The sequence below is a fragment of the Arctopsyche grandis genome, chromosome 8, assembly GCF_051622035.1.
Source record: "Arctopsyche grandis isolate Sample6627 chromosome 8, ASM5162203v2, whole genome shotgun sequence".
NCBI lineage: Eukaryota > Metazoa > Arthropoda > Insecta > Trichoptera > Hydropsychidae > Arctopsyche > Arctopsyche grandis.
Window position 1 is genome coordinate 2,422,272 of NC_135362.1, and position 26,464 is coordinate 2,448,735.

The 26,464-nt window shown below is 33.6% G+C and overlaps 4 protein-coding genes across 10 annotated transcripts in view; 3 read left to right on the forward strand and 1 right to left on the reverse strand.

Moving 5' to 3' along the window:
- The window catches only part of LOC143915612 (uncharacterized), an 854,026-nt gene that overhangs the window by 721,228 nt on the left and 106,334 nt on the right, over window positions 1-26,464 (forward strand). The window lies entirely within an intron of this gene.
- On the forward strand, window positions 78-6,745 carry LOC143916241 (uncharacterized). 2 transcript variants are annotated; one of them, XM_077437264.1, is made up of 6 exons: window positions 78-585; window positions 662-739; window positions 1,939-2,083; window positions 5,938-6,035; window positions 6,110-6,254; window positions 6,326-6,745. In XM_077437264.1, the coding sequence occupies exons 1-6, from the start codon at window positions 94-96 to the stop codon at window positions 6,505-6,507; spliced, it is 1,140 nt and encodes a 379-aa protein (XP_077293390.1). In that variant the 5' UTR covers window positions 78-93; the 3' UTR covers window positions 6,508-6,745. The 2 variants fall into 2 exon arrangements, with proteins under 2 accessions (XP_077293390.1, XP_077293392.1); XM_077437266.1 differs by lacking the exons at window positions 78-585; window positions 662-739; window positions 1,939-2,083 and adding an exon at window positions 3,131-5,534 and having other exon boundaries at window positions 5,958-6,035; window positions 6,326-6,686.
- LOC143916244 (cdc42 homolog) lies at window positions 6,516-11,346 on the reverse strand. Of its 4 annotated transcripts, none has more exons than XM_077437270.1 (5): window positions 11,095-11,285; window positions 10,741-11,011; window positions 8,661-8,770; window positions 7,919-8,119; window positions 7,366-7,624 (listed from the first exon to the last, which is right to left on the reverse strand). In XM_077437270.1, exons 2-5 carry the CDS (start codon window positions 10,925-10,927, stop codon window positions 7,538-7,540), a joined length of 585 nt encoding a protein of 194 aa, XP_077293396.1. In that variant the 5' UTR covers window positions 10,928-11,011; window positions 11,095-11,285; the 3' UTR covers window positions 7,366-7,537. The 4 variants fall into 4 exon arrangements, with proteins under 4 accessions (XP_077293395.1, XP_077293396.1, XP_077293398.1 ...); XM_077437272.1 differs by lacking the exon at window positions 11,095-11,285 and adding an exon at window positions 11,299-11,346 and having other exon boundaries at window positions 7,367-7,624; XM_077437271.1 differs by having other exon boundaries at window positions 7,374-7,624; window positions 11,184-11,285.
- Window positions 11,407-17,510, forward strand: LOC143916230 (kelch-like protein 1). Of its 3 annotated transcripts, XM_077437235.1 has the most exons (12): window positions 12,532-12,801; window positions 12,862-13,011; window positions 13,448-13,601; window positions 13,679-13,830; window positions 13,922-14,091; window positions 14,182-14,379; window positions 14,459-14,641; window positions 15,474-15,629; window positions 15,756-15,907; window positions 16,003-16,210; window positions 16,291-16,465; window positions 16,557-17,510. In XM_077437235.1, the coding sequence occupies exons 3-12, from the start codon at window positions 13,483-13,485 to the stop codon at window positions 16,676-16,678; spliced, it is 1,635 nt and encodes a 544-aa protein (XP_077293361.1). In that variant the 5' UTR covers window positions 12,532-12,801; window positions 12,862-13,011; window positions 13,448-13,482; the 3' UTR covers window positions 16,679-17,510. The 3 variants fall into 3 exon arrangements, with proteins under 3 accessions (XP_077293362.1, XP_077293361.1, XP_077293363.1); XM_077437236.1 differs by lacking the exons at window positions 12,532-12,801; window positions 12,862-13,011 and adding an exon at window positions 11,407-11,469; XM_077437237.1 differs by lacking the exon at window positions 12,532-12,801 and having other exon boundaries at window positions 12,975-13,022.

Genomic DNA, 26,464 nt, shown 5'->3' on the forward strand with positions numbered 1-26,464 from the left:
GTGATTGCTTCCGTTTATTCAGCCGCAAGCATCGTTGAGATATTCTGCATTAAATATGTTGACTTACCATTGTTGTCGAGAGTCTTCTACATCATGTCACATGTTAACGTTGTAGTAGTATCAGTTTATACGTGGTTGGTAGACATAATCTTTAATTATTGTGAAACAGTCAAACTGATTGATTCTATCAATCGTGTTAAAGCCGAAATATCCATCGTCAAATGCTATACATTCAATGTTGCATTACACTCGGCATATTGCATTTCTATGTTTTTCATATTCATTACCTCTTCGTTTTTCACTGAATGGTTTGGGTTCGTCAGCTATATATATGTAATGTTTTTGAAAGATGATATAGCGTTCGTTCGATTGATGATGATGAACCTGTTGGTGTTGTTTCAAATGAGGCATTTGAACGATCAACTCGGCTTTAAATTGAACGTAACTTTGGAGACCAATATATTCATGAAACAAAATAAAGGGAAAGATATAACAATCCAAGACGTCAGTATACAATTTGTGCAGAAAGAATTTTTTAAGTTGGGTGATATCATGGATAATATATTATGGTTGAACAATATTCAAGTTAGTTATTCGTTACATAGTAGAAGATAATTTTTAAAATTATGAAGTTAATACATCAATGATTTTGTTCATGTAGCTAATTCTATCACCGCTGAACATATTTATTGGTTTTGTTACGTCTGTAAATGAATTAATTGTGGCCATTGATTCGATAGTGAGTGTTAAATATAATATAATCATATACATGTGTATTTATACAGTGCCGGCCTTACACGCAATTGTGCAATTGTTCCCATAGAAAAAAATTATAAAAATTGGATTACCATCCTCCTTTTTCCGGGTTTAGGACCTTGCTACAGTTTCTTGTAATATAATTCTTGTAAATTATGCTGTTTTATAAAATTTATTACAATGAGTGGATTAATTTTACCTTGAACTGTATTTGAAAGAAGGGCTTTTCAATTGATAACTTTTCATTGCTAATAATATCAGATTTTGAATTCTCGGCGAGTTTAATTTGAAGATCGGCTCTTTCCAGTAGATTGTTTACAAAATACAAAAACCCCCACATCTTTGAATATTCGTTTAACTGCTTAAACCTAAGATATTTTTTTAGGAATATAATTACACGTTATCAGTTAGAATCTTCCATAAATATATTATAGCAGAAAATAGTGTAAAAAATCTTTGGAGAATATCGAAAAAAGTATGCGATGTTACAAAAGATTTCGCAGCGTCGTATAGATTTGAATTGTGGCTGCCACTGGAAAACGTTAATTATAATACAAAAAGGAATGCGCCTTCACCCAATGAATATAATTTGCCGAGTACAAATGTTGAGTTTAGAAAGTAGAGGTGCCTTTGGCGCTATAATCTAAAATTTTGTAGGGCCGTTGGCGCTCTAATTTTAAATTTTAAAGCGCCTTTGGCGCATCGAGCGGCGCTCCAAATAATTTTGCGCCCTCGGGCGCCACCCGACCCAGCCCCCTCCTAAAACCGGCACTGTATTTATATTCATATACATATATCCAGGGCTTTCTTTGTTTTGTAACAGCGTTCTGGCATCTTTTTTCATAGTATTTTTAATGTTTCAAAAGCAATTACATAATGATAATTCACATTTACATATGTAATTCGTTTAAATAATAACAAATTATGTCTTTAAATATAATATTTTCTTTAGTTAAACCTTCTATTCTTTTAAAAAACCCTGTATATATGTATGTACATAAATGTTACATACAATTTGTGAAATGGCTCATTTGATGAACGTCGAAAGCCCGTTGTATTTTTCATGAATTTGTCAAAAGTATCTTTTTGAAAGAGCAATTTCATAAATGTTTGTAACATACACATTTATAATATGTATGTATATACGTATCAGTTTAATATGTGCATTAAATTAATTTCCAGGGGATTATAAGCTTGACTCATATTTTGCTATGGGCCACTCATGATGTGTCGTTTGTTGTCGGAATAGCGACTTTATCCGAATGTTTAAAATATGAAGCTCATCGTACTGAAATGATATTGTTGAAGAAAATGTTGCAACAATCAAGTATGTACCTTTAAAGATACTGCTAAATATAGTAAATATACATATCATATACATATATAGTTTTTTTTAATTTATTTAAGGCGATGTTTCAAACAGTGACATTAAACATTTTCTGAACTATCTGAAAGATAGAAAATTTATTATACCCGCTGGCGGTTTTTTTATATTGGACTATTCTTTTTTGTTTGATTATTTTGGTGCATTTGTTACATATACGATCATAATGTTGCAATTGGCTATGTGAATGCATTGATATTAGTATTAAAATGTACATATGTGTTAATTTTATGTTTTAAACTCACGAAGGCGTGTTTTAAAAATTCTATAGAGACGGTTTTAAATTTTTATTTTATTTTATTTTATCGTTACAATCAATATACACTCGTCATTACAGATCGCTCCAATGCGACGAGTGTACGATAACGGTCAGAAATACAATAATACATATACAATCAGAATACATAGCATATAACAATTAATCAGTACAGAAATAATAATCATAGAGACATCTATGGATTATTTTTAGATTTTTGTGTACAATTATTATTACAATTTTTATACATATAATAAACACGAAATTATAGAGATGTCTATAGAGATATCTATAGATTTCAGATTACTGTGCATAATTTTTACAAATTATACACACAGATTATGTGACAACAGGAAATGATCTAATAACAAATTTCAGGAACCGTTTCAACAATGATCAGATAAAATTAGCAAACTCTGATAAAGAAACGATCGATTTGAAGTCACAAAACCCACAAACCTAACCAGCAGTTTGACGAGGACACGAACCTTCGACCTCAGTGGTGCTAAATATATACGCTACCAGTAAGCCAAACTGCTGGCAAAATGTATGTATAGGAAATATGTTTGTACTTTGTAACTGTTTTAGTGACTAATAATTGTAAATATTTTATACTAGTGGTTTTACCCGCCTTCGCTCGGTATTTGTAATATAAACTGCTGAAACATGGCTAATCTAATAGTAAACATGTTATTAAATTTATTTGAATTTTCATTTGTTTTTTTTTTAATTATTAAATTTAACGTCACGGATTCTACCACCCAAACCTTACATACAAAGTCTCTTTCGAAATTATATTTTACTAGTGGTTTTACCAGGCTTCGCTCGGTATTTGTAATATAAACCGCTTAAGCATGGCTAGTCTAATGGTTAACATTTTATTAAATTTATTTGTTTTTTTATTTAATTTAACGTTACGAATTCTACCACCCAAACCTTACATACACACATACAAAGTCTCTTTCGAAATTATATATTAGATATATTGATTACAATCATGGAGACTTTTTTTGTGGGAAGTAAATTCGCTCCCTTTACTATGTAGTAATCTTGACATAAAATACGCCTTCATGAGAAAACATGTGAATGTTTACATTTGTAAATATGAATATGTGTATTAATATTTTAATATCAACTACATATATGAAACATACGTAATAAAAAAGTTAAAAATGAATGTCCTTGTTTGAATTTTGACTCCTACAACTTCAAAAATCGTCTAAGGTACAGAGTGGACACTGAAAGAATGAAGGGTTCGATAAAGTGATAACTTGTTTATTTTTATTTTCTTTTCTACAGGTTATAGAGCATTCCTTGGAGATTAAAATGGTTACGTATAATGCCCAGAAACGAGTAAAACTTATTGGGTTTTTCTATTCCAGTGAAAGATCAATTACACTGTTCGACACGAAAAATGGTTCAGAGACGAGATATTACTTTTCTTATAGATCTATGCCCAGTGAACACGAATCTGGTAATAAAAAATGTTGATTGGCTCGAGATTCGGAGAGATATGTGTTTTTTAAATCGCGCGATTTTTCTATATCTTCGTGTTGTTCGGTCGATGTCTCAAAATCTGTCAATTTTCTGTACAAAATGAATATTGGAATCTATAGTCGGGTATTTTATCTTTCATTTGTAGTCCTTTTCAGCTTTCAAATCTCTCTAAGTAGTCGTCCAGTTCAAATTAAAAGTCAAAAGTACGTATTTTCACTTAAATCGGTAAAATTATGAGCTAAAATCTCTTACTATTATTTACTCGGATTTACACGAATCTGAATCGAATTAATAGGGATAATATATTAAATTGTCTTTATATGAGAATTAAATAAAATGACGTCCGCCATTACGATGGTGAAAAATAATCGTAATAGACACGTTTGAAAATACTCGCGTCATATTTCTTGGTGACGTCTATCGTCCACATTTATCGCCCTCTTCTTATTTCTAAGCGCCTCAGTGGTGCTTAATATATACGCTACCATTAAGCCAAACTGCTGTCTAATTATGTACGGCAATTTTCCTGCGTAACGAATTTTCGTGCGACAGGTGATCCGCGCGAGCGATTTTCGTAGCGATTCACATTTGGGATGTAATCACCGAACTGTAAAGTTTATCGTCGCCCAAATTTCTTGCGCACACTTTTCACTAGCCCGCTCGTCTTTCACCCAGTTGTCGCGTACCATAATCATATGTAAACAAAAAATTGTTTGTATTAATTTGTAAAATAAATTTCACATCGTGCTCGTATTATAATTTACGCTGATGTAAATTATAATACGCTGAATAAATTAACTAGCCATAGTTAAATCATACTAATGTAATTGATAAACATAATATGTATATTTATATATACTTACGTCAATTCTCTCGGAGACGATACACACACGCACAGAGAATTTCCACAAAATGAAAGAAAACGTTGCATATAATGCAATTTTCAAACCTTTCATCTACTTGCACGAACTGTTGGCTTGTCAAGTATTCAATATGAACGAGAGAAATGTAATCGAGAGAAAAACAAGATGGACAATATTATACGTATCGATCCACGTGATTGCGTCCATTTTAGTCTCCGGATCCACTGCAATGAATTATTTCATAAAACATAACTATTTATCGTTGATGGCGAAATACTTCCACACCACTTCATATATTAACGTGATGATTTTGGCCGTTTTGACTTGGCTATTGGACTTCCTATTCAATTATGAAGAATTTTCGAAATTGATTTGCACGATCAATCGAGTGAACGCTGATATATCCTTCAATACATTCTACATCTTGAACATCGCTCTCCACGTGTCGTCTTGCATTCTAATGTTTTTCATATTCGTCACCACCTCGGTGGATTCGGGATGGTTCAAACCTGTCTGCTATTTGTACGTCATGTTCTTGAAGGTCGACGTGAGCTTGATTCGATTTGCGGTGATGAATCTGTTGGTGTTGTTTCAAATGAGACATCTGAACGATCAGCTCGGCTCCAGGTTGAACGTGACTTTGGAAACTAGTCTGTTTATGAATCGCAGAAGTGAACGGCGAACTGGGTTCGAAGATGTCAGTGTGAAAGCTACGCAGAAAGAATTTTTTAAATTGGCCGATACCATGGACAGTATATCGTCGTTGTACAAAATTCATGTTAGTTTTATAAATTCAGGGTCGGCGCGTCGTGTTTTTCTCTCGTGTGTGCAATTAATGTTTGAAAATGTATCTTTTAAGCGCCCCTTTCTTTAGAGCGCCTGCGTGCATCGCACACTTCGCACACGCCACACGTCGATCCTATTTATAATGGTTGTGGCTATTTGCAGGTACCATATCTGAGAATTATTGGCTATGCGCAGAAGGCTTTGCGCCTGTCGCAGATATAGTACCTGCAAATAGCCAATAATTTGCCGATATATTACCTGCAATTAGCCAATTATTCGCAGATATAGTACCTGTAAATAGCTAATAATTTGCAGATAAAGTACCTGCAAATAGCCACAACCATTTATAATATATGCACATACATTTATTGTTTTATAATTTATGTTTATAATAGATTGCTTCGTTTTTGAACAGTTAATTTTATCACCAGTCGACATCTTCATCGGTTTTGTTACATCTATCAATAATTTAATAGCAGCTTTCAGTTCTATTGTAATTTTTCTATTCAATATATATGTATGTATTACGTATATGTATAATTTATATTTTTTGTTATTACTTTTCAGGAATTTTTAAAATGCAGTCGTATTGTATTTTGGACTATTCACGATTTATCGATCATTCTTGGAATTACTACGTTATGCGAATGTCTCAAATATGAATCTCATCGTACGGAATTGATTTTGTTGAAAAAAGTGCTTCAACAATCAGGTAAATGCAATTATGTTTAATATAATAATATAAATGTTATAATATGAATAGTATTCGATATTAATTTTTAGGCGATGAAATCAACTATGATGCCAAATTGTTCTTAAACTATTTGTATGAAAGAAAATTTTTAATAACGGTTACAGATTTTGTAACATTGGATTATAAGTTTTTGTTTGAATTTGTCGGAGCCGTTGTCTCATACACAATCATTCTAATGCAATTCCCCGAAGGTCAACGTCATTTAACATAAGCTATTTTCAAGAACATTTTAAATCTTTATTGTTGAGTATAATAAATAAATCCGAAATTTTGAAATTTCCATACAAAAACATAACATAAAATGCATATTAATAAAAATTGAGGTTCAGAATTCAATGACTGGCATTCAGATTTTATCTGTCTAAAATAAATGTTATAAATCTTTGTCATTATATAGGTTTTTCATTACATATTGACCCTTTTTCATTTCAAATTAAACCTTTTTCATATAAAATTTACCCTTTTTCATTTCAAATTGACATTAAAAAATTGACATGATAACTTAATCATTTATAGATGCACTCTTCTGGGTTTGAATTCTTAGGTAATCCTACACATATACAAAATAAATCATATTTCCGAAAAATAGTAATACTCATACAGGTTTTTCATTCCAAATTGACCCTTTTTACTAGTTTCAAATTTTCATTGAAAAGTGGTCAATTTTAAATGAAAAAGGTTTGATTTGAAATGAAAAAGTGTCAATTTTTAATGAAAAAAGGTCAATTTGGAATGAAAAACCGGTATGAGTATTACTATTTTTTGAAAATATGATTTATATTGTATATACATACATACATATGTATTTTACCAAAGTATTCAAATCCAGAATAGTGCAATGTATGTATGATGAAGTTAGCATCTTTGGGTAGATTGTACGCTTAAGTTAGTATTTTTTGTAACGCCGCGACCAAAATACAGTTGGTTTCGGCGCATCGAGAAATAAACATGGTTTAAAGCGTTAAACGAATCTCATCGACTACTTGCACCACGTTTAGGCATTAATAATACATCAATTAATATTTAATAATAAATATTGCCTACAAATTAATAATAAAAATATCTTAAACTCATTTTGCAAGCATATAAATATATTTTTTGTGCACACTTTCACTAAATCAAGTGAAACAGTAAAAAGTATATCAGCGATCAAACATTGATCGCTGATTTACTGTATCATTCATTGACATCATTATAATCTGCAATGTATTTAATTCCCCGCAATACATATATAAAATAAATTAGAGAATTTCGCACTTCTTCTTCTTCGTTTTTGGCTTAATTGAAGCGGCTTGGATTGCTTCGTCGAATACATTCTCTACTCCTTCCTGAAGTCAAATAAGAAGCTAAATAAGTATTATATCAAAATTTATTTATTTAAACAGATATTTTTTAATTTAATTATTTTATTTTATTTGTTTAAACAGATATGCACAGTGCTTTTATATCCGGAAGGGCTTACTTTACAAATTTATCTGAAATATTTGTGCATGGTAGAAAGAAATGCCCCGGAGACTTTTTCATAAATTGTATTTATTTAATTGTGAGTCAAAAATAGGCCATCTCGAAATAAAAACACTGTACTGTACATGGATTCTCAATTAATTTAATACAAAACTGACCTGCGTTAAAGCCGAACATTCAACATATTTAACTGCATTTAATTTTTTGGCCATCTTCTCCCCCTCTTTGGATTGAATGCATTTATCTTTACTATTTTTCAAATTTTTTTTTTCTTCACTGGGATCGTTCCTTAGATCCGTCTTAGTGCCCACTATTATAAATGGAGTTCCAGAACTGTAATGTGTGATCTCTGGTACCCACTGTGGCATATATTTGTTATCATTTTCAATGCCTTATTTGAATGGGTAAAATTTAGCATTTTACATTTGAAATGTTCGGAACCTGATGGTGAAACACCGTATTTTTCAATAAAATTTTCTTGATCTTTGACAAACTTTGTTCAACGATGCTCCAATGACATAAACCCATCCTAAAAGTCCTTCTTCTCAAAATTTGCATATAGACATATATAGTATTATGTGTACTATAGTTTTTGGTATAAGTTAGAAAAACGACTTTTCCCACAATAAATTAAAATTTTTCCTGTTTTTTTGTTTACTTAGTTCTTTCTAAATAAATCAAAAGTATTCTACCTTTATCATTTGACCCTTGGGATGATAAGTAGACTTTTCTATAGACAAAATGGACTTTGCCTAATTTAATAGAGAATAATCAATCAAATTCTATTGTTTTATATAATTTTGAATATATGAATAGTTTTAATTGACATTTACATACTTATATGGACATTATACAACCATGTCAGGTTCAGAACATTTCGAAAGTGACAAAGAGGCTCACCCGACTTTTAACACTTTCAAAATTAAGTGAACTTATGACGCTGAAGCAGATTAGAAACACATCCGTGTGCCGATAACTCAACGGTCTTAATACATCGTAATCTGATTGCCCTAAAATGAGATACAAATTTAAATCTTTTAATTACAAGTCATTTCTAATTTAGTCATTAAGGGCGAAATCACACAGGGAAGAACGGCACGTCGTGTGCTTGGCTCCCCGCTGTGGGGGTTCTCCTACATTTCTTCAAATATGGGATACACCGTTATCGACCACTGTCAAGCAAGGATAAAATTTTGCCGAAAACACCCCAGGGGGTGATTTTGCAAACACCCCAGGGGGGGTTTTTGGAAAGTTGCACTAAATTGCACTGAATAGTAGCGCAGTTTCGAGAAGTCCTAATTTTCAAAGGTGTTCAAAAAGAACTCCACAAAAAAATTCAATAGAATTCCACAAAAAAATGTCACGAATGCACCTCGTTCCTTTTGATTTAGTTTTTATTACCAATTGCTCTGCAGCCTCTTGACATTTGGTATGTTAGGGTGGAACGTTCTCGACTCTGTCACAGTTCTGGTTGATTTGGTTCTCCGTATGTTGTGGCGTTTTAATGTTGTTTGGTTTTTCAGCTGCAAGATGACGTCAATGGTTGAGCGTGGAAATCTACATATCCTCGGTCGGAATAGATGGTTCGATTTGATTGGGATAAATCGGGATTCCTACAGACCTATTCATTTAAGATAAGGTTGTTAGGGTCGGTATTATTCAGCCTCACTGTCAGACATGAGAGAACTGAGACAGTGAGACCGCATATTAAAGTAAAAACGTGAAGGTAGATCGCATACTAAAGTAGATATGTGAAGGTAGACCGTATATTCAAGTGGCACCATGGAGTGTATGTATAATGATTTGTTCAGGCTAGAGGCTTATCGCAGCATAAATAAGTTGGAAATTAATGTAGCAAAATGCTCCTGCATAACCTTCACCAGAAAACTATGTCCAGTTGACTTTCCTCATTCAATCAACGGACATAGACTCACAAGGGTATCGGAAATTAGGGATTTGGGAGTCTTTTTAAACTCTGATCTATCCTTTAGTAAACATATTGAAAATGTTGTAGCTCGAGCGTCGAAGGCCCTCGGGTTCGTCATCCGGTCCTCCAAATGCTTTACTTCTATTAAATCATACAAAATATTATATTGTGCATACGTAAGAAGTATTGTTGAGTTTGCATCCCAAGTTTGGAACCCAGAGTACTCTGGTGCAAGAGACAGATTGGAGCGCATTCAGAAGAGATTCTTGAGGTACATCAGTAGCCGTTTTGGATTATCCTATACTTCCTATGAAGATGCTTGTAGGTGTCAGCATCTACTTCCACTTGTCATAAGAAGGGAGATAGCTGACATCTCAACAATTTTGAACATCCTTAACGGCTCGATCGACTGTCCTCAATTATTGAGCAGACTATCATTGCGTGTGCCAAAAAGAATGACTAGATGTAATGAGCTCCTTTACATACCTAATACTTTTTCTAATTATGGAAGAAGCTCATTCATCTGGCGTGCAAGCTCCACCGTCAACACACTAATTTTAACAATTTCTATGTTTGACTTATTTAATATTAATGCTATACAAGCTAGAGTGATTATTGCTAATTTGTTTTTCGATGATTAATTTTATTGAAAATTTACGATTGTGATTATGAATTTTTATTTTGATGTATTTAATTGTCTTTTTGTTTTTTGTTATATATTATATTATTTTTATTATTTCATAATTTTTATCATATTATTATTCTTATTATTTCGATATTTTTATTATACTGTTATTTCTATTTTTTTTCTTTTTGTTTTCTCTAACTATCTTACTCTATTATCATTTTTGTTTCTTATTTTAAATGTTTGAGCTTTTCTTTTTTTTTACCTATATGTGAAAATTATTAATGGTTTACTTAACATAATTATGTTTTTTTACTATAAATCTATGTAACTTAATAAACTGTAAATTTTCCAAATAAATAAATAAATAAATAATGAATCATGATAGTTTAAATTCAATATATATGTATGTAGGTAAATATGCATACCTGCCGTATCATGCAAGATGAGGTTGAATTGCTTTCCTGCAATCGTCACCATCACGTCATATGTATCGAAAACAGTTGGAACGTATTCATCTACTGGAAATTTATTTTTGGTATATCTCATCAACAGTTTCGTTTTGCCGACTGCACCGTCTCCTACTAGCACACATTTGATTGTCCAATTCAACATTTTCGATGTTTTTTTTAGGTTATGTCAATTTTACATATTCTGGAGTTGATTTGATTATGAAACACACGTGATCTTAAACTATCCCTAATTATAAAAAAAAAACCGGTAAAACAACATGATTTTGTATAGAATTTTATATGAGGTAGCTATCTATGGTTATGACAAACTTGTTTGTCTGAAAACTTTCAAGGAATCGTAACAATTTCGATGGACAAGACTAAGTATAATAGACGAATAATTAATATGTAAAAGTCACAAATGTATAATTAATAGTTTCATTAATTTTATGAATATCCAGAAATTCTTCTTGTTTGTTTAATAATTGTACTGTATTGCACTATGCTACACTATGAAAATTGATAATTCTGCACCTTTTGTCTAATTGCTGTTGTTTATCTTATCATCTTCTTAATCTTATCGTTTTGATATTCATCGTTACATATACATACATATATACGTTGGTATAATGCATTGATATAATATATGATGAATCAATCTTTAAAAAGCTTCACGTCAGTATATTACATATACATAATACGTATGTAAGTAATACAATTGAGTTAAAAATATTTACATATCTATTGAAAATATTAACTATTATATTATAGCTAGTCATGTTACCCTATATCCATTTAAATGGATATAATATGTAATTATATGAAGAAATTAAATGAACATTACACATATACATTCATACATACATATATACATATATATATATATATGTACAAGTTGTATGTAGGCATTGCAAAAATACCGGAATTTCTGATACCGGTATTTCTTTTTTAATTAATACATTTTTAATATTAAAAAAAATTGCTTTCGACACACTGAGTACCGCTTGCATGTTTCAACATGTTTATTGAAAAATACGTCAAAGCCAAACATTGAAATATACAGGATATTCGGGTACAAAACTGTGAAGTTGGTACGTCCCAGGTGTATAAAGGATTATAATGTTTCGTAGAAACTAGTGTTTTTTGTGTGATTTTGTTTTTTTTGTGCAATTCCGACAAAAGCTTATCAGATACAAACGAAGTTTCAACCATCTATTGGGGAATTAGTTATTGTTGAAAGACGAATTATATATTTTTCCATACAATAATTAGAAAAATAGTCCCAGTCGTGTCATCATTGTATATATATATATTTTATACATATATATCGTACTGAAAATGTACCAAATAATAAATGTATTTTATCACATTTTCAATGTATGGACTTAATTGAAAAAAAAACCGCACTTTATAGTAAATTTTTTTTATTCAAATTAAAATTAGAAATGTTTGCGAACTTGAGACACATTGTAAGGGGGCCGTTTTTAAATAGGTTTTTGAGCTCTTTTTCCTATTATGCTGTACATTATTAACACTAGAATAATATAATACTATGATTACTAACCAAATTAAATTAAATTGTAAAATAGAAAATGATCAGTAGATCAGTAGCTATTTAAATAGATATAAGATGTATTGTGAGCATAATTTCGTAATAATAAAAAGCATTTAAAAATCAAAATCAAAATCAAGGGGCCCTCGATACCGAACATTGTATTTAACTATATGTATTGGAAAACAGTAAAAATTAAATCAATTTTACAGACGTGTGGCGTGATAAAATAAAAAGAGATCGAAAACAATTTATAGAATAATAACTCGCTAATATCGCGTATGAAAAATATATACGCATCGGTCGTTTTCCTAGATTTTAGCCACGGAGATATCATTTTCAACAAATAAAATGTACGAATTTTAAAAAAATCGATAATATCAGTATTTATTTTTTAAATACCGGTATTACCAAAGGCTTATTTTCAGTCAAATACCGATACTACCGGTCTTTATCCAGAAGTAGATGGTGAATGGTTGCGAATGGTAATGATACATGACTGTTACTTTCATATTTACTAAAATCTTATACATCGATTTTTGTAGTGCTAATTCTGGGAAATTGAAGGCAAAATTCGTTATCAGTAAACTAACGATCATATCAGATCTTATCATACATAGCAAAATATATATTATACACCATATAACGTGTTTCCAACAAGTAATTTTAATCTGTAGACTTGACTACATCCAAAAGTAAGCACCTGGTAAAAAGACACCATCATTTTTTAAATATTAATTATATTAATAAATCCTTCAATATAGCAATATTCTAATATTGCTTATTTGCAAGTACATATGTATATAATAATTTAAGCGGTAATACTATATTTATATAGAATGACTTAATTTAAAAAAAAAATGATATTTAAATTGTAATTGGATTATTCGTCACATTGCGGTGGTCACAAAGACAATTTTTGCTATGAAAATCGTGAATACACAATATTTGGCACTCAACTTCTCGTTAGTATGATGGCCTTTTCGGCTGCCTGGTGTTCCGTTATAGAGATTTTACTGACTTTGTGACGAGTCCTTTGTGACCAGTAATCACCGAACCATTTAAACATTTATACCCATTTTTCGCAATTCATCTTTCTGCTGTTATTACATATTTTACATTTATTTAAAGCAAATTCGTTGTTATCAAACAATATCATTTTGAAAATGAACGACTACGAGCATCATGCACAAATGCAATACGGATTCTCCCACATGCAATGGATGCAAATTTTTTACACTCAAAGAATGTATTGTGATGTTGATTTGATTATTAGGAACAAAAGGTGACAGTTTTCCAAGAATAAATTATTGTAAAATTATTAACTGAGCGATTTTAATTCAATTTGAAATGCGATTTCAGGTATTCAACGCATAAATGCATTCTGCATATGGCAAGTGCATTGTTTAGACAAAAATTAGAACAAAATACGCGGGAATTAGTGATGGATTGTGAGGGAATTCGGCAAAAATCTTTGGTCAAGGCTATTGAGTTTTTATATAAGGGCACTTTGGGTGAAAAAAAAAAGATTTTTTTAAATGATTAGTATTTTTATTAGTATTAGTATTCCATCTGATGTTGTATTATTTTGGTTTTTTTTTACAGAATTAAGAATTGACGAGGTGGCCAACATTGTGAAGTTGGCAGAATTGTGGCAGCTAAATGAGCTTAAAAATTATTGTTACTCATTTTTAGATAGAGTTTGTCGAGAAAGCAGAACAGTTTCGCAAAGATTCGAAACAATTGACAACTATTTCTTGAATAATTTTTCAAAAGTACTTTTAAAATTTTATTTTTGTTCAGAAAAAAAATACTTGTCTCTGTTTTTGCTAAAATAACTTATAAGTTCAGTTTTAATTTTTAAGATAGTAAATCATGAACGGTTCCTAAGCCTGCCTGTTGATAATATGGAACGATTGTTGCTATCCAACGACTTACAAGTGTCATCAGAAGAACAGGCATTCAAAGGACTATCTCAGTGGATAAAACATGATTGGGTCAATAGAAGGAATTATCTGTATCCACTGTTGAAATGCATTAGATTACCCTTTTGTTCTATTTCGGTTGGTATTTTTATTTTTTAATCTGTATCTGATAAGTCGATTGTACAGTTTTAATGTTTGTGTTTTATTTACTTTAAAGTTTCTACTGGAAGAAGTGACGTCACTTTGTTGCAAATCTATTGAAGAAAATCAATTTTCAATACTGTTGGACGCCCTAAAGTGGCATCAAATGCCAGAAAAGAGATCTTCTTTGACTTTGATGAATTCTCAATCCCGAAATAAAAATAATCAAGTTTTGATTTTAGGAGGAGACTCTCCCAATGTATTTACATCATATCATATATATAATATCACTATTCTGTATGTCTGTGTGGGTGTATCTGAGATAACGCTCGCTGTACTATAATAGTCGTTTCGATTCGACATACATACATATGTACGTCACAGATAAACCACTAAACCAACAAAACGTTCGAATATAATACGAATATACAAATAACAAAAGAAAAAACTTCAATATATACTGATCGCTACTAATGTTTTCTCTAGGCTGAGAATTGCCGTCTATTGAATATTTATTTAATTAATTAATTTTTCTATCGGTATATTGTATATTGTTTATATGTAGATAGGTAGGTAGTTTTATCTTTTTTTTTCATATTAAACCGTTAAATAAAATATATAGTGTGCGGATTTAACACAGGACCCACACATTTCTTTTATTTTTTTTTATTTAATAACTTAATATGGCAACACCCATGTGATGATATTTCATCGGGTACAACACTAGTATATTATAATATTATTTTTCTTTATAATTTTCTTATTATAATATTATTTGTTTAATAACATATATACATACATACATTGTATGTATGGTAGAGAATCCTGACAGATGACGCTGTTCAGGACCACGGTTGGGATGTGGCGGTTTAGGTTAATATCAAAGACGTGCGTTTTCAGTCATGTGCGGAGGTTTAGCGACCAACCGCACGGAGCGCAGGTTCAACTGCGACTAACCGTTACATCTCTACCCCTTTCCATCCCCTTCTCACAATCAGTCGTAACATACCCTTTCTCAGCCATAGCCCATACATCAGCCTTTCAATTCCAACCCTATATGTATGTGTTAATTGTTGAATGACTTGTTTCAGATATCTGGTTTAATCGAAGCATATAATCCAACGACAAATTTATGGACGGATTTCTTTAAAACTGATATAAAAAATACACTGTTTTCAGCAGAAATATTTCAGAACACTATTTTTTTGTTTGGTGGATGGAATTTCAATGAAAAGAACATTAATAAAGTATGTATAAACGTACAAAGTTTGGGTGTAGAAATAGGATAAATGTTACTTTTAATGAAAAAGCTTTTCTAAAGACTGTTGTTAGACGTGAAATTAGATGAAAATGTTTTCGATACATATTTACAGGTATACTCAATAAATCTGCTCACAAAACAATTGTCTGAATTGTCACCAATGAAAGAAAAAAGGAGCAATTCAACAGCAGCTATAGTTAATCAACGAATCTTTGTTATTGGTGGAAGTAATAGTGTCGTAAATGCAATGAACACCGTAGAAGAGTGAGTAAATTAGATGATCTTTTACTAATTATTTGCAATGATTTTTTACATGCACTTCATATTGAAATTTGTTTTTATTTTACATTTCATTTCAGGTATAATTATGTTGAAAACAAATGGAATAGTGCTGCCTCCATGAATGTTAAAAGATATAATCATGCTTCTGTAGTTTATAACGATAACATTTATGTTTTCGGTGGGCATAATGGTAAAGATATTTTAAATTCAGTTGAAGTATATAACACGAAAACAAAAAAATGGAAGATATTAAAGCCGATGGAATCCAAGAGAAAGGAGCTAGCTGTAATCGTATAATTTTATTTATAAAATAAACATAACAATTGGTATGTTGAGATTATAATTACGTTTTAAAATTATTTTAGGCTGTTGTTATCAATGATTCAATCTATTGCATAGGTGGGTCGAATAGTTATTCTACGATTTCTGAAGTAGAAAGATATGATCCGAGGAGTAATACCTGGACTAAAGTGAAGAATTCGCCTAAAAACGATCATGAGCTTCGGGCAATTAGTCACAATGGGAAGATTATTTGTTTCGGTGAGTTCGCTTATGTTTGTTCAATTTTTGTATATGTATAATCTAAATTATTTCCTGTATTTCATTATTTAATTCAACATTACTCTTTAAGGGGGAGAATTCTCAAGATCAGTGCAGGAGTACGACCCTGAAAACGACCAGTGGAGAATAATCGGTGATATGCCGAAAAAGCGACCATTTTATAATGCGTTGATTGCGGATCTAAATCTATGAGCTTTTTTTATTTAGTGCAATTTACAGCCAATTTATCCTTTATATTGATTTATTAACCAAATAAATATTCATAACTGAGAATGAGCTTTTTTAAATTTCTATAAATGTTGGAAATGATAGTTCAAAAATTAATTTAAATTAACATATGTAAATTACGCGTTAAAATAGGCTATGAATGAAATTTTGATAATTCCAATTAATTACACTGAGCAACAAAAAAAAAATTACTAGAGCGGAGACTAACCAATCTTTACTAAGATTGGCCCACTGAATTCGAATATGATATTGATTTTTGTTGGTTATTGATCGTTAACAAGATATGAGCGTTTAAAAAAATGTGCGATTTTTACTGTTTTGCGGTCATTAACTCAAAATCTAGTATTGCTGTGCTCAAAATGAGTATTGGAATCAATAGTCAGATATTTTTCCTATTGATTGTGATATTTCATTGCTTTGAAATACTTATAAATAATTGTCTAGCTAACTTTAAAACGCAATTTTTTAATTTCACCACGTTTATAAGGATTGGTTTTCTATCTCAATATATTTTTTTTTATCTAAACAGACTAACTCAAGCGGTAATTGCAATTTAAATGCTTTCGTTGTGTATACGTTTGTAACGCGAAATGTGTTGGTGCAAACGAGATGGCTGTACGCCGTGAGGTGGATTACATGCCATCTCGCCAAAAAAGTTAGTAAAGATTGGCTAGTCTCCGCTATGGTATCTCAAAAAAGTGATTTTTTGTTGCTCAGTGTTATTATATAGTTCCGGAGCATGTACATATTTGACAAATCTAATTTTGTCTGTTCATAAATATATAATTTACCTATTAACTATTTTTATATTAGGTAGTAGCAGAGGTAGCTCGTCTTTAAGAGCAACCGGGGCACTGCTCCACACACATTTCTCCCAACCAAAAAATAAAATAAATTTAGTTTATTTGGTGACTCATCAATAGTTAACAAATGATTCTATAGGAATCTCGTCGTCGTCATCGTCATCGAAACCTTCGAGAATATTCCGCAACAACAAACTACATTCCCGAAACCCAGACGATATGCACCTGCAGTCGTTATATTAAACTCAGGCGGAACGCCCCTACCAGTCGAGTGGAACCAAAACGGTCGAAACACGCCGCCACCATTAAAATACATCGAGCGGAAAGGCGCCAAGCATTCCAGAAAATTCGACGCCTCGACGAAAACAAAATTCCTCTCGTACGCGTCAATAACCACTTCCATCAAGCATTCCAGAAAATTCGACGCCTCGACGAAAACAAAATTCCTTTCGTACGCGTCAATAACCACTTCCACCAAGCATTCCAAAAACACTATAAAAGGAGGTACAACCCAAACCACGCCAGTCGACCCAGAGCAGCAAGAGTCGACACACAGCAGCAGACCAGTCAACATACAGCTCCTGACCAGCCACCACTACACTACGCGGACTTGGAAGATCAACCAGCCGGACGAGCCAGCAACACACTGCCGTATCCAGAGACCTTCCGTACATAGCTGAATGCTGAGCCAGCGACACTCTACCATATCCAGAGACCGCTGAACGACATACTTTTGCCCACAAATACCATACCTTTGTACAACCATAGGCAAACAATAAAACTTTATAAAACTAGCACAACAGTGTTTCGTTAGGCCGGGATACGGTCAACACACATGTACCCCGCCTACATTGGTACTACCCCGACGTGATCTACGCAACCTTCAGATCATCCAACAGCGCTGTCAACACATCGCTACCCCGCCTACATTGGTGACCCCATCTTTGAACCACACAACAGTGTTTCGTTAGGCCGGGATACGGTCAACACATCGTACCCCGCCTACATTGGTGACCCCATCTTTGAACTACGCAGCCTTCATAGCAGTCAACAGCGCAGTCAACATCGCAGCCCACAGCGCAGCCTACATAGCAGCCTACATCGCAGCCTTCATAGCTGTCAACAGCGCAGTCAACACGGCAGCCCACAGTGCAGCCTCCACAACAACCAACAGCCGCCACGACAGCAGTCAACAGCGCAGCCTACATAGCAGCCCACATCGCAGCCTACATAGCAGCCCACATCGCAGCCTACATAGCAGCCCACATCGCAGCCTACATAGCAGCCCACAGCGCAGCCTACAAAGCAACAGTAACATGGTGTGAAAGTACATATGGACCAGCTACCAACACAACCCGCTGTTGAGTCAACACACTCCAGCACAACCGGCGAAACAAATCGCCACTGAGCCAACTAGCTCCAACACAACACAGCCGCTGTCGAGACAACTAACTCCAGCACAATCAGCACAACGCCTGCACAACAACATCGTCCAGACCACCAACCTTCACTATCAACGTAGCCTAGACAGAATAAGCAACATGGTAGAAAAGAACAACTCGGACTGGTACGCAAAACGAGACCCGCTGGCGAGACAACCGACTCCAGCACAACCATCGAAGACCAGCACTCAACGCACTTCGCTAACCAACAGTCTCCACACAAATTCCGCTGTCGAGACAACTAACTCCAGCACAACCAACGAAGACCAGCACTCAACGCACTTCGTCAACCAACGTTCTTCACGCAAGATCCGCTGTCGAGACAACTAACTCCAGCACAACCAACGAAGACCAGCACTCAACGCACTTCGTCAACCAACGTTCTTCACGAAAGATCCGCTGTCGAGACAACTAACTCCAGCACAACCAACGAAGACCAGCACTCAACGCACTTCGTCAACCAACGTTCTTCACGCAAGATCCGCTGTCGAGACAACTAACTCCAGCACAACCAACGAAGACCAGCACTCAACGCACTTCGTCAACCAACGTTCTTCACGCAAGACCCGCTGCCGAGACAACTAACTTCAGCACAACCAGCAAAACAGTCACGCGAATGACTCCACGCAGAACACAGCAGCCTGCACAACAGCACCATCCAAGCCATCACAAACCTTCACTACCAACGCAGCTCGCCCAAAATAAGCAACCTGGTAGAGAACAAGACTTGGACCGGCATGCAACACAAGACCCGCTGTTGAGACAACTTTCTCCAGCACAACCGGACGAACAACGACGCCATCGAGTCAATAGACTCCAACACATCAAGATTCCCACAAAATCACACACATCGTTAACACTCACCGGAGAGCCATGTAGGAATCTCGTCGTCGTCATCGTCATCGAAACCTTCGAGAATATTCCGCAACAACAAACTACATTCCCGAAACCCAGACGATATGCACCTGCAGTCGTTATATTAAACTCAGGCGGAACGCCCCTACCAGTCGAGTGGAACCAAAACGGTCGAAACACGCCGCCACCATTAAAATACATCGAGCGGAAAGGCGCCAAGCATTCCAGAAAATTCGACGCCTCGACGAAAACAAAATTCCTCTCGTACGCGTCAATAACCACTTCCATCAAGCATTCCAGAAAATTCGACGCCTCGACGAAAACAAAATTCCTTTCGTACGCGTCAATAACCACTTCCACCAAGCATTCCAAAAACACTATAAAAGGAGGTACAACCCAAACCACGCCAGTCGACCCAGAGCAGCAAGAGTCGACACACAGCAGCAGACCAGTCAACATACAGCTCCTGACCAGCCACCACTACACTACGCGGACTTGGAAGATCAACCAGCCGGACGAGCCAGCAACACACTGCCGTATCCAGAGACCTTCCGTACATAGCTGAATGCTGAGCCAGCGACACTCTACCATATCCAGAGACCGCTGAACGACATACTTTTGCCCACAAATACCATACCTTTGTACAACCATAGGCAAACAATAAAACTTTATAAAACTAGCACAACAGTGTTTCGTTAGGCCGGGATACGGTCAACACACATGTACCCCGCCTACATTGGTACTACCCCGACGTGATCTACGCAACCTTCAGATCATCCAACAGCGCTGTCAACACATCGCTACCCCGCCTACATTGGTGACCCCATCTTTGAACCACACAACAGTGTTTCGTTAGGCCGGGATACGGTCAACACATCGTACCCCGCCTACAATTCTTTATCCCGCTCAACACGCGTTGAGCAAAATAGGCTCATAATTCAGTTCGGGGCAGTCGCTTATCTGCTGTGGTCCTGTGCTCGCCAGCTTCAGTTTACATGCTACTCTGGCACTTGCTAGAGGCACTGTGTAGAATGTAGACAGTCAATCGAAGCGGAGAAAAAGATCCGTATTACCATATACAGAAGGTCGCTTTTAGTTTGCTGCGTTAAAGTCTCTTTGGAGCAGAATACGTCTGCCCCGGTCGTTTATATTGTTACGTATACTAAAAAGAGCCGCCGAGTAATTGCGATCGGATTAGGCCGGGTAGCGTCCTGAGAGACCGTGTGACCGGTGTAAGTGGTTTTAAGGATTAGCGACAAGCTAAGTGCATGTAGGCTAAACAATGGCGACTGGGTTGGCTGGTATTGGTCCTTTCGCAGAATTGACCTGTACCGTGGGAGCGAATGTCGGGGGAAGACATATCCGTACGTGACCATAACAATAGGTAAACAAATTAGACGTCAAAGATGTCCTGAGAGATCTATCCCTTATAAGGCGATACTTAGGCGATATCATATCATTCTGGACTGAGCACTGCCAGTGCGTGTATCTCCTTAATCATCAATAAATGCTGTGAAACGACTGTTGGCCTTTTATTTGGATCCTCCACCCACCCCTACGCAACAATATTCTCTATACGATTCGAAAAATACACGACACCTTCAACGTTTTTCGACATTTCAACTATATTTTAGAAGGTATGCTAAAATTGTCAATCACAATATGACAATTTTATCATTAAATATTTTTTATTTATAAATTTTTTTGCTTTTTCAGAACACATAGTGAACGAAGTCGATAATTTGTTAATAAAAATCATTTTCTTTACATACAATGTCATTAAAAATATATAAATTTCATTTTTTGAAAAAAAAAATATGTAGGAGGAAGGGGGGGGGATTAAGTCTTCTCGTTCCCCACCTGTTTTTAAAGTCACGAGCCGCCCCTGAGTATTAGTAACATAACTAGAGGTAGGATAGCCACAGTGCTATCCATTGTTCCATTGTTGTAAATCCTTTGTAAAAAAGGTTCGGCAAACCTTTAACAATGCATTTACAACCTTTGAACAATACGCGGCACCTTCTGGGTCCGGTGACTAAACATAACAGGTCATCTCAATATATCACTATGGCTATACATATAAGCACCAATTTAGTTTCAATCGAATTGAATTATATGTTTATTTGTCATTTCGATGAAATTTCGATGTAGATACTAGATAATAGATAATAATCATTTTTCGATGTAGATACTAGAAAAACCATTAAAAAAATAATAAAATGGAACGTTTGTTATAAGAGTTTTAGTCTTAAACGACCATCTATGAATATTTTATATTATGCATACAAACACCGATTTCATTTTGTACTAATGTGTTATTTGTTTGATTATGTAATAAATGTTCATGTCAATAACATTCACTCAATGAAATTCATTATTTAATTATTCGACTGATAAAATCAATAATCACAATAAGTGCTGTCATTTTAATATGAATAACAACCAAAAAATTGATGATAAATTCATTGGAATAATGGAAAACGCCGCATACCATGCAATCTTTAAACCTTTCATTTATCTACACGAACTATTGGGTTCTCAAGTATTCAACTTAAGAGAAGGAAATGTAATTTATAGAAAAACCAAATGGATTATGTTATACATTTCATTCCACGTAACTGCGTCCATTTACGTTTCTGGAAGCACCGCGTTGAATTTTTTCACAGAATATAAGTATCTATCGTCTGTAACGAAACTTTTCCATAGTTTATCATATACGGTGGCGGGGCTTATGGGCGTTTTAACGTGGATATTAGACATCTTATTTAATTACAATGAATTTGTAAAATTGATCGGTATGATCAATGGAGTGAATGCTGACCTACCTGTTAAAAAATGCTACATATTGAATACGGTTTTACATGCCACATATTGCACTGTGGTATTTCTCATATTCAACACTTCCAAGACTTACTCAGGGTTGTTTGAATTTGCTAGTTACTTTTATATAGTGATTTTGAAGATTTATCTTGAATTTATTCGATTTATAATGATAAACCTAGTGGTATTGTTTCAAATGAGATATTTGAACAACCAGCTCAGCTGCAAGTTGAACATAACTTTTGATTCTAATTTATTCATGAATCGGAGTGAATATGAAGGAAATAAACAGCCGGCTATATTTAAAGACACCGATATAAAATGTGTGCAGAAAGAGTTTTTTAAATTGGCCGATATTTTGAATAGTGTGGCGTCATTGTATAAAATTCACGTTAGTTTCAACTTAAAAATTCTAAAGAATTGAAATCGATATTTTTTACATATATCATATATATAAATGATAATATAAATGATTGTGTTTTTTTTTAATACTAATATGTAGTTAGTGCTATCACCTTTGGACTTATTCATCGGCATCGTTACCGGTATTAATCATTTAGTAGCGGCTATCGATAAAATGGTTAGTAAATTTGTTATTTCTAAAATGTATCATACATATTTGTAAGCATTTAAATTTATTTTCAGAACGTCTTAAGCTTTAGTAATAATATGTTATGGGGTTTTCATGATATGTCGTTAATTATTGGTATAACGACCCTGTGCGAATGTTACAAATATGAATCTCATCGTATGGAAATGATTTTGTTAAAAAAAATGCTTCAACAGTCAGGTAAATGCAATTGTTTTCAATATAATAATATAAATTGTATAAAATGAATATTATTGAATATTAATTTTTAGGCGATGAGATTAATTATGATATTAAATTATTTTTAAACTATTTGCAAGATAGAAAATTTTTAATATCAGCTAGAAATTTTGTGACTTTGGATTATAAATTTTTATTTGAATTTTTTGGAGCCATTGTCTCATACACACTGATTATAATGCAATTTCCTGAAGGTCAACGTTATATTTGATAAAATATTATATGTACAATGAATAATTATAAAATATTATAAGTACATAATTGACAAATATAAACAAATTGCTTATTTTTTAAAACTTTTCATTGCATGCAATTTTAAAACCCTTCATATACCTACATACATGCACTCGTGGCTTCTCAAATATTCAATATTAAGAGGGCTGGACACCAGCGCCTTGTCCATACAAACGTATTACACTTCTCACTTCCTCAATTATGGCATTAGAGAAATTGTTTTTTAATATGTTATGGATATTCACCATAGGCATGTTTCTGTGTTTTTATTTTTTTTGATAAGTTATTTTTTATAGGAGCTAGGAGCCACTAAACAACAGAAAATATCTTTCTCATACCGATGATGAAATTTTTTTTTAAATTGGTCCAGTTTCGGAGGAGAAAACTGGAGAATACGAAACCTCGATTTTGTCGATTTAAAATAGGTATTATTTATTTATTTATTTATTAATAGTTTTGGACCATTGTGGCATTACAGGAAGAACCTAAGGCGCCACAATGGCCTACATTTAACAAAGATATAAATAAAAGTAAAAAACAGAAAAATTAGAAAGCAGAAAACATGGTAAAATAAAATAATAATAAAAAAGTAACAAAAGGAAAATAATAATATAATTAAAATAGTACATAATGTACAAAGGAGAAAAAAAAAGTAAAATAAATCAAACAAAATATGAATAAAAAATAAAATCACAGCGAGGCCCAAATGGAAGAGAGTAGATTAAGATTCCACTCATACATCACATTCAAATTAAGAAAGTAATGATGAGCGCAGGTTACCAGATAAATATGTTAAAATAACATCCGATAATCTACGCTCCCCAAGGTGGAAAATATCACATTCGATGAATATATCGAAGAATATATGTACATATATATCGAAGAAAGGAACGGCAACAAAATTTCGGGTATACAGCCCTCTTAAGAACAAAAATAACATTATATAATGAACAATGGTAGGATGAGCAATGACAGTCATAGTCCATTTGTTTTCTCTGACCCGTTTTGACTCCGGCTTGCCGTTCCCACGAAATGGTATCATCGGCCTTTATTGTGTCGCAGATTTTGTGCTCAACTGCAATGATAGTTGTAGCATATTTTGACTGATTCGAACTCAGAATCGATCACTGATCACGTTTTCACGTGTTTCTCTGTGAGTGTCTGTATGTGTGTCTGTGCGTCAGTGTATTTTGGGGATTTTTTGAACACTATTCTTCCTATCGAACTGAAATTTAGTATCGGTTACTGAAATTATTATCGATACCACGTAAATTTTTTTTCAAATTTTCAAGTTGACCGGAAATGGATCCTCCTATTACTCTTTTCTTCTCTTCTCTTTTTTACTAGCCTCTTTTCAGCTTGCTTTCGATTTTTTCGTCTGACAATATTTGGGTTCTTATCCACACTCTTCTGTTTCCATGAATAATTACTAGACGGTACAAACTATTTGCAAAAAACGAATCAATGAATCAAAGTGATGCTTTTTACTTTATTTGATTACATTAATGAATGTCTTTTAATTAATCTTAGAAATCTAGAAATTAATGTGAACCGAAAATTTAAAGAATGTAGCCAAACTCTCAAAACAAGAAAGCCAATATGAGGAGTATTTTTTTCGTAAAACATCGGGAGAGTTTCCAAATGCAATTGAACGGTTTTGAAATATGAAAATATGCAATTGAACATTTTTTTCCTTTTTTTTGTTATACATTTGATTTCCCGGGATCCCGGGATCGGAAATTCCTAGCAGCGCAATCCCGGTGCTGAAGTAATCTTCCGGGATTGGAAGCACTAGTACGTATGTAATAATAAAATTACAAATTCAATTCTCAATGTCAGTGAATTTGTAATTCAAACTCTAATGCACTATGCAATAGTGCACGTCGTACTACCAACCCTAACTCAACCTAACCTTAAATAAAAAAAATCGATTCTAACTTCACCTAACCTTATATTATATTATGTGATTGCTTACTTTTCTCGTCCCACACACGCAGAATAAAAGAAAAATTTTCTTCTTTCCATCACGCTAAAAATCAAGGTTTTTACCCTTAAATAAAAATTTTCAAAAATGCACGAATCAAAAATTAAAAGTGCAATTATAATCAAATGTTATTTTGGAAGTATGAAATAAATCGCTGGTTGATGATGAATCGTCATATCAAAATTATTTTAAGCAATACTGTTGCGAATTGCTTAAAACAATTTTGATAGGATATATAGATAACCATGAGGTTAGAAATGGGCCCGCGCAAAAGGGCCCACGCAACTGTTGAAAACTTACATTTCGACCCTTATAAAAAAAATTAACCAATCCTTGGGCTGTAAAAGCAGGTATTAGTTTTTTGTGTATATCGTAAGAAATTTGTTTTGTTGAAATACCTAAAGTGCAATATCCTGTTAATATTTACACACGTAAAATGGAATAGTTAAAAAGTTATTTAATTTTACCGGGGCCCACTTGCCATTAGGCAATGTCAAATAATCAATTATTGGAAGGAGGTTGGCTCGATTTATATGTTAGGTTAGTTAAGTTAATTTTGATTTATAATTATTAATCAAATTTACTGGTAAGGATTAATAATAACCAGATTTATCACATTGACCGTAATATATTCATATTATAATTAAAGAGCGGACCCAGAGCGCGCCGTTCATTGTTGACATGTTGTAAATGCATTGTTAAAGGTTTGCCGAACCTTTTTTACAAAGCATTTACAATAATGGAACAATAGACGGCGCGCTTCCGGTCCTACCTCTAATTATA